The 12,740-nt window shown below is 43.8% G+C and overlaps 1 protein-coding gene across 1 annotated transcript in view; it reads left to right on the top strand.

Annotated features, from left to right (window-relative positions):
* The window catches only part of LOC148502819 (cytochrome P450 2F2-like), a 100,591-nt gene extending 92,109 nt beyond the window's left edge, over positions 1–8,482 (top strand). The window contains exon 10 of the mRNA XM_088449271.1: positions 4,619–8,482. Coding sequence (XP_088305397.1) covers positions 4,619–4,815 — 197 coding nt within the window. The 3' untranslated portion in view covers positions 4,816–8,482. The remainder of the gene's footprint in view (positions 1–4,618) is intronic.
* Positions 8,483–12,740: the final 4,258 nt, after the last annotated feature.

Below are 12,740 nucleotides of genomic sequence, written 5' to 3' on the forward strand. Positions count from 1 at the left end.
TGTTCCAATAGCTGAGAAATAGTTATTAAACCCTATGAGCTAAATCCAATTAGCTACTAAATAAATTCAGTATACAGTAGGTGACTACAGTGTATGATATACTAGATACAGTATAGATGACTACAGTACATGGATATTCAGTTTGAAATCAGCATTAAGCTTCAATGGGAGATATCACGGCTTTCACTTTGCATATTCATACTGGGTGAAAACTAAGAAAGAGTCCTTATTTTAATGTGAACATTTTAGAACATGGGGCCTGATTCAGAGCTGCTCGTAAGCGGCCACTCGTTCGTTCAGAAAAAGGGGGTGGCTATTCAATTGAACCGTTCGCTCCTTGCGGTCTGTTGCCGGCTCCATGTATGAACGAGCGAACAAAACATGCGCTCGTTCTTTTGTTAAAAACGCCCCGTGGCCGCTCGCATCATACATCATGTCCGCTATTTATTAGATTAATCGAGTACATCGAACAGCGTATGAACTGCTCGCTATTCTTGTGGTTGGTTTTTGCTACCACAATTTTGCGAGCAGTTCTGGCTATATCGAACATCGCTCGGAACGAGCGTACTGCCGCTAACGAGCGGCTCTGAATGAGGTCCATGGTTCAGTGCCTCTGGTATACCCCTCCTAATGTATAATATTGTATATAGAAAGGTGTTTAAAAAGGGAAAAATGGCCAATAAAGACAACATTTCATGTAATTATTTTCCGAAAAGCAGATTAATGGTTTAATAACGTGGGACATGCTGAAGTGTTGTATTGATGGGAATGGTGTTCTTGAATCTTCAGATGGGAGTTACAAGTGTATTTTCCAATACTTTGCTAACTTGTATATAAAATCTTAAAAACCACAGTGGAGACATTTGAAATGCTCCCCAATATACTCCAGTATTATTCCATGAAATACACTTGCTGGGTGGGATATATTAAGTTGACGTTCGGAATGTTGGTATTCAGAGTGTTGGCATCAGAATGTTGACATTATAAATGTCGACAGTCGGCATGCTGACAATGTGATTTTTCATTCAATTTTCACCTAACACTTACATTAAACCTAACCCGACCCCTAACCGCAGCCTAACCCTAATTGCAGCCTAGCCCTAACCTTAATCTAATCCTAGCATCGGATGCATTCTCTCTGTCGGCATTCACAATGTCAACTTTTTGACAATGTTGACATTCTGGCAGTGTCAGCATTGTGAATGATGACATGTCATTCTGATTGCACACCTACTTGCTGGCTGTCATATTTCCCTAATTTTTAAAAGTTGTAAGACCATTAGAAACTTATAACAGCCTTGTGTACTTTGCTTTTGACATCCAACATCCTTCCAATCTATCTCTCTTATTTGGCCATTTTTGGGGGTCCAGGATGATTTCCCTACTCTTTCATGTACTTCAGCTAGTTCATACACTGCAGAACCTTTCTTGGGCAAAAATATCCTGTGATGTGCACATAAAATGAATGTGAGACTTCACAGGATGGACCTTGCGGCTACTTGAATCCTGCCCAATACTGTATATGGATTTCCTAGTAGGCAGTTGAAATGTAATCTTACTCTGCTTAAAACACTTCTTATTGGCAGATACTAAGGACCTCATTCAAAGTCGGTCGTTGCGGCCGCACGGTCGTACGGGAAAAGGGGCCGGATATGCAAATGATGCACTCGCATGTTGCGTCCCTAAGATCGGATCGGTAGCTGGCCGACCAAGGGGAGGATGCGGCCGGAAGACAAAAAAATACGCCCCCTTCTCGTATGCATTACAAGTCATCTCCGGGCATATAAGGATTAATTGAGACCATCGGGAACCATCGGAACTGGTCGTAGAGCTTAAGGTTGACAATACCCTCTCTTAAGCTCTACGATCATGTCAGTGTACAAACCTCCCATGTCACGTGTGCCATGACACTACTTTGTTAATTATGCACTCCCATAAACGCTGTTTGCATAATTAGGCACGCCTGTGTTCAGATCTCCACACACCCGTTTTCAAGCACCTTCCACTGTTACCACCCAAAAACGCCTCAATCTGTCACTCAAACTACCGACCTGGCTGTGTTCAAGGAGAGAGAAATTTCTGATCGTAGCGGCTAGTTTGCGCACGCACATTGCGAACTTTACGCAAGCGCAGTTTAGCGAACATCGGTGGTGTACGACTGTGCGGCCGCAACGACCGACTCTGAATGAGGTCCTAACGGTGGTATAGGTGACAGCAGTGTGTGATGGAGATTAGTTCAGCCGGTAGATCACTTAACCAGGCAAAATAGGTTTACAGGGTGACACAGCATTAATGCAGCAAGTTTATAAGAGGTATACAAGGCATTATATGATAAGTGCATCAGATCCAGCCGGGAATGTATAGAGGAGTGCAGGAGATGTACGACATGTGGGAGCACACACCTGTGTCTGTACATACAGTGGTGGCAGTGAAGTATGCATACTGGTTCTGTAAGTGCAGCTGTACGGAGGTGGTGGTTTAGTGGTACTGACAGGGGCCTGTAGCCTGCGTAATGCCGTCTCCACAGTAATTATAGTCTGGAGACTGTGGTGTATATAGTTCTCATTGTTGTGTAGGTATTCCGGTGGAAGGTTACAATGGATCTTATTTTTTGTGTGTATTAGTTGGCGTATGAATCTCTATTCTGTGTCTTTGGTTTCCTGCACTTTTTCAGTAATGAAGCATGCACACTCACTGTGTCCAAGTTATTAAGAAACCCTTATTGAAGTATAAGTCACAGACTTAACAAAAACTCTTAGGGGCACATCTTTCCAGCATGGAGGATGGAGCTGAAAATGCCACAACTCTGGTAGTCCAGGGGTTCTAGTGCCTTAACACTTTTAGCCATTTGCCAATATTAGTTACAAAAAAAGAGAGAAAAATCTGTAATCGGAACACATACGGTAGGTCCTGCATGGCATTCTGCTCTCAGTCATGTTACTGCAGAAGACACAGTTAAACATTTGAAATGTCATTACTGTACTTTGGGAAAACCTTTATTTAACATTTTGTATCCAGTAAGGAGGGAATTCCCTTCCACACTCTCCAGATAATTGCAAGCCACATATGGTTCAAGTACAGTGCAGATATGCAACTCCTCATTTGTGCACTCAAAAAGCCATATTGCATGCAAGAAATGAGTGTTTTTGCCTGTTGACAGGCCTTTTTCTTGCTAACTGCTGACAATAACACTGGTATCATCAGCGGTAACACCTGCTGGCTATATGATTTGCCAGAGATGGCTTCACCATGTTAGCTGCAATTCCTATTCTGCATTTGCTATCAACATTGTAAAATCAGATGAAAACCAGTTACAAAGAAAATGCTCTATTCTTCAAATAAAGCATTTTTTTAAATGTCTAAGGTTTTTAAATTTTTGTATATTACTAATATATATATATATATTTGTTATATTAGAGGATGTGCACGTGTTAGTTGACTGTCTGTGATAAGGGCCTGAGCCAGAGATGGTTGCTAGTGCCATCGTAGCCGTAAATTTGTGCGCAGCGGCTGTGTGAAAATGGGCAGATTTTGCAGTCACCTTGATTTGTATTGAGATGCCCACTGGTGGCTTTGCAAATCCAAGCAACTGTGTACAAAGACGGGCATGTCAGTAAATGTGGCTACATTCCCAGGCTCACAGCTGCAGCCACAGAGGCCATGTTCAGATGGAGAAACTGTACCTGCCATAGTGCTGGTACCAGTGTCAATGATTCGCTGAGGGTTTTGCTTAAAGAATCACTGGCCGAGTTACAGCTTGCAGAGACCAGAAATAAATGGCCGTTTGTAAGCTTAGTAACTGGTAATGGTGTAGAGTCTGATGCAAAGTAAAATTATGTTTTGAAGATCCAATATCCAGTGTCTAATTTGAAACTGTTTGTAAGTCTAAGGATGCAGTGATCGGATCACTTGTGTCAACATCGGCCATCTGGGTAAGCCTCAGGTTACTCAGGATGGCAGTGAAACTCACACTACCAGGGCCAATGCAGCTGGGTTGGAAGATGCAGACACTGGCCTAGGCATACCTCAAAAATGGGGGCAACACGCCCCCATTTTTGAAAATGTTCCCTGTCACCAGCCCTTCCTCACCTGCAAATGGCTGCAGCATGTCAATCATGTTGTGGCTTAGGGGGAACTGTGATCGTCATCGCAGATACCGATCAGGAAATATTTAGTACGGATTCTGTGCACACACCGATCGGCAAACATCGGAGTTGTATGTAGATTGCCTACAACTCTGAATCAGGCCCAAGGTTCACATATTTCTTCCAATTTGGAAGATATCGATGTACAGTGTACTTAGATAACATACAAAGTCACAAGTCACACTGAGACTTTCCTGAGTAGAAGTTGGGCAAGAAATCAGGCTCCAATACCTACCCTCAATCTGCTCTCCAAGGTGTAATTACCAACACACCTCAGATATGAGGCTCAGTTTTCTAATTTGTTCTTATACTAAGAGGTCTTCCATAACGAAATTGAAACCTGCATAGATTAAAAAACTGTCTGAATGATTTGATAATGTAATGCTTAGCATCTGCTATAGGTAACACCCGTGTGTTACTGGTAGGTGTGGGTGTATCATCTTTTGTCTCCTGATTCTCATATTTTTTTTCAGGCAAGAGAATTTGTCCTGGAATGAGTCTGGCAGTTATGGAAATTTTCTTGTTCACCACCACAATGCTGCAAAACTTTACCATCAAGTCACTGGTTCCCCCTGAAGAGATCTCTGTTGCACCAGTGGGAGTGGGGCTTGCCAATATCCCCCCCAACTATGAAATTTGCCTTTTACCTCGTTCATGTTCTCAAGAATAAAAGGGCTAAAGAATAATTGTGTATACATCTGAGACTGTAGTTTGTCCCCTAACTCCTTAAGTTGTGCTCAATAAAACTTACATGACTGAAGGGGTCCAGTAAAGTAGTACATTGACTACTAAGGCCAGAGGTGGGCTTCACTGGTCTGGTTTGCAGAAAAAAAGCAACAGTGAAAGGGGCTACAAGATATTAATTTTATTTTGGTACCTAGGCTTGGTCAGTGGTAAGAATTGTGTTAAATGCACAATACTGTATGTTTTCTGCCAGGTCATGTGCAAGAATAACTTAAGTGTAGCCCAGCCATGTAACAATAGGATGTGAGCACATGGAAGAAGTAAAGGACAAACTATTGGAGTGTGAAGGGAAAATAGTATTAGATGTCTGCTTCTTTGGAGTTCATTTACTAAACAGTGATTATGCAGCAGGATTTAAAGCAACAATCTTTTTGAAGCCAATACAATGCCAGAGGACTTATAACCTTTAGTAATGTTCTGTGCTCCCATGTCTCTATTTCTGTCTCTTTCTCTGTTTCAGTCCCCTATCTCTTTTTACTTCCCCATTTTTTTTCTTCTCAATGGTACCGTAGCTCTTTCTCTTCTCAACAACCTTCCCTCTCCAACTTTGATTCAACAACAGATTAGGGGGGAGATTTATCAAAGCTTGGAGAGAGATAAATTACTAACCAATCAGCTCCTAACTGTCCTTTTTCAAACACAGCCTGTAAAATAACATTTAGAAGCTGATTGGTTGGAACTTTATCTCACTCCACTTTATCTGTCTCCTAGCTTTGATAACCAGGCAAAGTTCTTGAGCAAATCTGCATCTTTCTGGCATCACTGAGCAATTAGATTGCAGGCTCTTTTGGGGGCCTATTCATCATCACTTATTTTTTACAAAAGCAGGTGAAAATTAACATTTTCACCTGCAATTGTAAAAATTAGGTTTTCGGGTCATTAATCAAGAAGGTATTACCTTCCCCTGGCAGAATGGCCTGCTGTCCTCAATCTGTTTACACCAGGCATCTGTCATAGAAATACCAATGCTGTCTGGAATACACTGATTTTCTAGGTAAAAAATCTATTGGTACCAGGCATCTGATTTTCTAGGTATATTGTCATTAATTAATATCTGCAAACTCCAGAGTGACTTAAGATTTGACTATATAAATATATATTATCTCCTAGATTCATGGGATGCTGTTTAAGCTCTGTTTGTTTGTATTAGAATTTTATGACTAGCATTTGGTGTGGGGTGAGGTTATTGGGGGTAGGTTCAATTAGTAACTACACATGTTTGCTTCACTACAGATTTAGTAGGTTACAGGCTGCAGGCCTGTTACAAGGCTGCATAGGTTTTTTTTCGAAGTGGTATTACATGTACAGCATAACTTACTGAGTTAGACAGGAGTTAAACAGGAGGAACACCGGTGGACAACATGTTAAAAGAACTTTCTATAATTTGGAAAAGAATGAAAATGATCTTCTGAGCTCCTGGATTCCCTGCAACTCAGCCACCTGCTTTCATTATAACTTGGACACACCTTTTGCCAATACCCTGCTTTAGCATTGCAAGCAACTACCAATTTGCTGCACATTTAATTTTTGTATGTATGTTTTTCTACTGTACAATGTTTAAATCATTCAAGTACAACTGTCTATTTATATCTATACCACTGTAGTATCTACCATTGTTTCACACCTATACATTTTTTAGTATACTTTATCCTAATTCTAAAGTCCTGCAACTTTAACAGCTCTAAACTCCTTTTGTTTATAATATACTACTGTAGTTGTGCCTTTTCATCTACCAGCACTGTTCTTCCTTTTATCTGATTTTGATATTTGAACTGTACTGTACTGTATCTCATGCTTATTACTACTACTGACATTTCCTTCCCTCCAATTCCCTCATCTACACTAGGGGCCTGATTCAGAGCCAGACGCTCTTTGAAAGAGCTCGCTCTGAATCAGGGCATCCCTGGTTTTTTTTAAAGACAGCCTCCTGGCCGCTCGCTAAGCTGTGGGTGACCACACACAGCTTTAGCGAGCGGCCATGGTGATGGTTGTGATGGTCACGACCATCGCGACCATCAGGGCTTGCGACGAGACCCTTGTAGTAGGGTCTCATTCCCGCAAGCCCCAGTGAGCTTTCGGCTCTAATAGAGCTGGAAGCTCACCCACTGACATCACGAGTGATGTCAGTGGGGCCACCCCCAAACGGCAGGCATTCCTTCAGGAATGCCTCCATTTGGCCAGCCACCCCCCTGCCCGCCTCCAAAACAGGGCAAGCTGTCAATCACAATCGACAGCTGCCCCACTTTGGTGTGAGACCCGTAGCGATGGAGCGCCCATTGCTGGTTGGGTCTCGCGCATGCACATGCCGGAGCCGGCTCCGGCGTGCGCATGCACAGTGGGGGACCATCGACCCGCTTGTGAGCACTGTGCACTTGCGAGCGGGTCTGAATCAGGCCCTATGTCTCTTTTATTCTACTCCCCCCTCACTCAGCAGCTACATTATTCTCTCCTCTACTACCAATTCCCACCTCTTTCCTCCATCCATAGTCTCCTCCACATTCTCCCCCTCCTTCCTCTCCTTTGTCTCTCTTCATCCCATCTAATATTCTCCACTGCATCTCCCATAACTCCAGTATTATTCACTTCTCTTCCACCATGGTCCTGCTGCACCACCACTAAAAACCCAACACCCTCCTGTTTCTCCAAGTCACCTCTCCTCTTCTCCTCGCACACCACACTAAACTTCCACCTTACTCACCACCTGCTGTCACCCTTCCTCATTCGGAAGCCTGCCACATACCCACACTCTCTTCACCCCGCACTCTAAATCAATCTCACCTCCACAATACATCAGCCCTAATAATCTCATTCTCCTCTCGCCTCATAACTCTGAGCCTCTCTCCTGTGCCCTCTGGAAAGCCAATTCTGTCTATAATTAACTGCTCCCTGTTCATGAGCCCTTCATCTGCAACTCCTTGATTCTCCTTGCAATCACAAAACCATTGATTTACCCATCTTATACCACTGCTGCAGCTATCTCCTTTGGGGGCCTCACATTCTCTCACACACCCTGGCCTGGAGGTTTCAATGGTGGTGGTCTTGGGGTCCAACTGTCCTTGGGTCACTTCTACCAACTCTTACCGTATGAACCCCCAATTTCTTTCTTCCCATTCAACACTCATGTCTCCTCTTCCAACTTCTTCGAGTAACTGCCTTTCTTTGTACCCCTGGCCTTACCTTAAAATTCCTCCATATCTTTGCTTCCTGGCTATTAATCTTCAAATGGGCTCTCAAGACCTATTTCTTCCTCAAAGCTTTCCAGCGCTCATCTTAATCCACTACTCTATGCTCCTTTCTCACTATCTAGCCCATCTGTGTCTCCCCTGTTTGTCTGCCCCTCCCCTTTAGAATGTAAGCTCTCATGAGCAGGGCACTCTTCCCTCACGTGTTTCTGCCTTACTTTTACTTTCATTTGCAACGGCACCTAACACTTGGTTGCTGACACCCTACTGCTTATTTAGGTGTTATGCAGCAATGTTTATAAATCATGTACTTGTCCTGCATTGTTTGTACTGTTAATAACTGTTTTCTTGTGAGCTCATTTGTTTCTGTACTTTGCAAGACGCTGCGGAACCCTTGTGGTGCCATATAAATAAAGGATAATAATAATAATACACTAGTATGTGGACAGAATTAATCAAGCTCCAAAAATACAAAATTTTTGGAGCTTGAGTGTGTAAGCGAAGATGGTGAGTGCTCCCGCTGGGCTTGCAGCCCGCTCCTTCCCTATGGAAGGAATCCCGGGTTGTGAAGAAAGATCCTGTCTGGCTTCTTCAGCCGGATGTCGGGGCTCTTGTGCGCATGCATGACCTGTAGATCACATATACACTCTAGCATCACTGCTGCGAAAGGTGCAGTGAAGCCACTCATGGGGCAACTGATTTTCAGATTCCACGGTGAGTAGGAATCTTAATTATAACACGGACCCTGATAAATAACCATGAATAGACCCCTGAATAGTCTTCATTCTTTTGAGAATGACACAAAAGCTAAAGTATTTAAGTATTAAGGACCTTATTCAGAGTCGGTTGCGAGCGCTGAGCGCTCGCAACCGACTCGATGTTGGTCCACAGGGCATGCGCACGACGGAGACGGCTCCGTCGTGCGCATGTGCGAGCCCCCGCTAATGACGGATCACCCGTTGTTAGCGGGCTCAAAGCATCGTGACCATCGGGCTTGCGACGAGACCCTGTGGTAGGGTCTCGTGGCCGCAAGCCCTGGAGTCATTTTGGCTCTATCAGAGCCAAAATCACTCCCACTGACATCACTAGTGATGTCAGTGGGGCCGGACCCAGATGGTAGGCGTTCCCATGGGAATGCCTCCGTCTGGCAGCCATGCCCCCGGCACACCCACCAAAGGGGGCGTGCTGTCAGTCACCATCGACAGCATGCCCCCTTTGGTGCGAGACCCGGAGCGACAGCTTGGCTGTCGCTATGCGGGTCTCGCGCATGCACACAATGGAGCTCCCTCCGTCGTGCGCATGCGCATTAGGGAACCATCGACCTGCTTGCGAGCGTCCCTGAATTAGGCCCTCAGTGTGTTATTCACGCTCGCGCAAGGCCGAATAGGGCGGCTTCACGCAGATTTTACCTCGCACCTACATGAGGTGCGAGGTAAAGCCTGACAGCGGGGACTCACACGCGGGGTCTCGGGGACACCTGCGCATGGAGTCCCCGCTAATTGAATCCTGACCTGCGCAATAATTAGCCGCTAATTGGATATGCCACTAAGCATCTAGTACACTATAATGGGTAAATTTACTAAGAATCGAGTCTGGTTGAGTTAGCATTCTCTGGAGAGTTTGGGCATTTTTTTTCACTTGCAAATATACTAATGTAAAACTCGGGAGAGAGATCTCCTTTGCTACAGGAAAATACTGGAGAGTTAGCAAACTCTCTTCAATTCACCATCGGCTAAACTCGAGAACCTTTTCACTAGTGAAGATAGGAAATGGGAATTTACTAAGATGAGAGTTTCTAAACGGAAAACACTCCTATAAAAATTTGTGAAATCAATTCACCTGCCTGTGAGCTGCGAGTTTTACAGAAATATACACAGATCAGTGTGATTCATGTATGTTTCTGACTGTAAATTGCAAAAAAGGGTTACAAAAAATGACGTAGGGCCCCCCCCCAAAAGCTATAACCAGCCCCGGACTGGTCAGCCAATCCTGATTCCAAAAATTACAGGGAACAGAATGAGTAGGGTTCCACCATAATTTAGGAACCAGCACCAGGCTGCAGGGCCAGTTCTGGTTTTAAATATAGGGGAAAAAAATGTGTAGGGGTCCCCCTATATTTAAAACCAGCACTGGACCCAAACCGACCGGGGTTTAATGCCGCAGCCAGGAGACCCAATAACTGGGGCTCCATGGCCAAAGCATTAACACCCCAAGCTGGTCAGGCCAAGATCTCAGGGGAGGTGGGGATATGGGTGCTGGCCCCCTGTAGTTCCACAAGTGCCAAAGGGCAGGCATGTTGGCACCTGTAGTTCCACTTTATAATACAATAGTTTACTACTATTTAACACTTTATTACCACTGTACCCACAGCCCAGGGGTGCGGGGAAGAGCCCCGGGCTTCAGACCAAGCCTGGGGTTTCGAGAGAGGGAGGACCCCTTTTTTCGGGGGGTACCCACCTCCCCTGAGATCTCCAGCTTGGCCTGAGTGACTTGTGGTGACAATGCTTTCTCTCTGCAGAATCGGTAATAGGGTCTCCTGGCTGTGGCATTACACCCTGGTCGGTTTGGGTCCGGTGCTTGTTTTAAATATAGGGGTACCCCTACGCAATTTTTCCCCTCTATATTTAAACCCAGCACTGGCCCTGCAGCCTGGTGCAGGTTTCTAAATTATGGTGGATCCCTACTCATTTTGTTCCCCATAATTTTTGGAACCAGGACTGGCTGAGCAGTACGGAGCTGGTTATGCTTTTGTGGCGGGACCCTACGTCATTTTTTCTTTAAACAATTAACCCATTTTTTACAGGTACAACACACAAGCAGCTTACATATATCTCACTGATATGTGCAGGCTGCTTGCTCGGGAGAGTTTTGCAGAGAGAAAACACTGCAATCTCGGGTGAGTAATCTCCTTCCAAAACTTGCTACTCAGGGGAGAAATCATGATTTGCTTCACCATTGACTATCTCACTCTCAGCTAAACTCACTTCTTTGTAAATTTGTGAGTTTCAGGAGGCTAAAATCACCCAAGTTTCGGCAATGCTAGTCGAGTTGAAAAAAATAAAACTCAACCAGACTCGATTCTTAGTAAATTTACCCCTAAGTCAATTTGTATGCAGCTACCAGGTGAATAAGTACAAAATGCAGGAAAAGTACTGTTATAGCTACTTGTGGTGGAGCATCTAAATTGTATCAAGTGTCTTGTGCCATATAACCCAAAAAGGATAGGTTTATGAGGATACATCTGTAATGATACAATTTCCAATAGTCAAAGACTGAACTGCAGATATAAAATATAAGCGTCTTTTGAAGCGCTGATACTGAGGATGATATATTGATAATGATCAAACACTGATTTGAGTCAATTGAATTGGGAAGTTTGTTGTTAAAATTCAGCACACACTGTTGTACAGTAGAGGGGCCTATCAATTACTCGACTTTGTGAACAATCCCACCAAAACCTTCTGGTTTTGGTCACATTATTCACAAAGTCGGGTAATGGATAGTTGGCAAGGACCAGTGATGCACGTGCACGCTGGTTCCGTGCCGTCCCTGACTGTCTACTGAACATGCCCATCAACCTGATGACGCTCATCAGGTTTGGCATTTTCAGGGATAGGAGGTCGGTCTCCTTCACTGAATGACATTCAGTGAACACCATCCAGTGTGGTGCACGCACCTCGGCGACCTGAAGGTCTGAAACCTAGATGTTCAGACTTTCAGGTCACCTAATGGATAGGCACCTAATATCTTTAAACAATAATTTGCAGTTACTGACGTAATATACAGTATGTGTGTGTATACTCACACATGCATGGTCTAATTCTCTTCATGGTCATAAGATAAGTTTAATAAATTATGTACAAAACTTTACCGAAAAAAAATGACAATAAAAATGTTACAAATGATTTACCTAGACATACATGAGCCATGAAAAATTAAATGTTTGCGAGCCAGACACTATAAAAGTCTGACCACTGCTAGGATTCCTCGTGATCTGCAATTATTTCTTATGGAAAGCTATGGTATCAGGAGATCTCCAGGTATAAGTATACTGCCAGTTTAAGAATGGAAAGAAGTCAATTCAAAGAAAATAATTCACCAGCTTTGGAGAATCTATTTCACTGATGTGTGACCAAGAATGATATTATATTTTAACCATCAGATACATCAAGTAGTCTGACTTCCAGGTTATCAAAAGACCTCCCACTCCACTGCCGTGGAGTCCCCAACAATCTAGACAGAGTGCAACAGACGTGGTCAGGTTAATAGTAAATTCCAGAAACCTCATCCAACAACTTTAAAGTGTGAAAATGGGAGTTAGTGACTCAGAGGGGATTGACATGTTCTACAAAATGTCATTTGCAAAGGTCAAGTCTTTGGAGCTTATCTTTATCCCCTGAAAGTGTGCATCATTCTGCAATAAGTAATGAACTGAATCAATAGTTAAATTAATATAGAAGTGGAGAAAGGGGATAACCTTGACATGTGCCACGAGACATAGTTGGAAGGTCCCCACAGTGACCATTATTTAAAACAGAGGCTGAAGGAGAGATGTACAGTTAATGAATAAGCTCTATGAAAATGGTGAGGAAATTTCTCTATTGCAAAACAGATAACAAGTCCGGCCAGAGGGCCGATGGTGGCCCAGTGCTCATGCGCACGATGGAGC

The sequence above is a fragment of the Taudactylus pleione genome, unplaced genomic scaffold, assembly GCF_031769625.1.
Source record: "Taudactylus pleione unplaced genomic scaffold, aTauple2 ptg000481l, whole genome shotgun sequence".
Taxonomy (NCBI): Eukaryota; Metazoa; Chordata; class Amphibia; order Anura; family Myobatrachidae; genus Taudactylus; species Taudactylus pleione.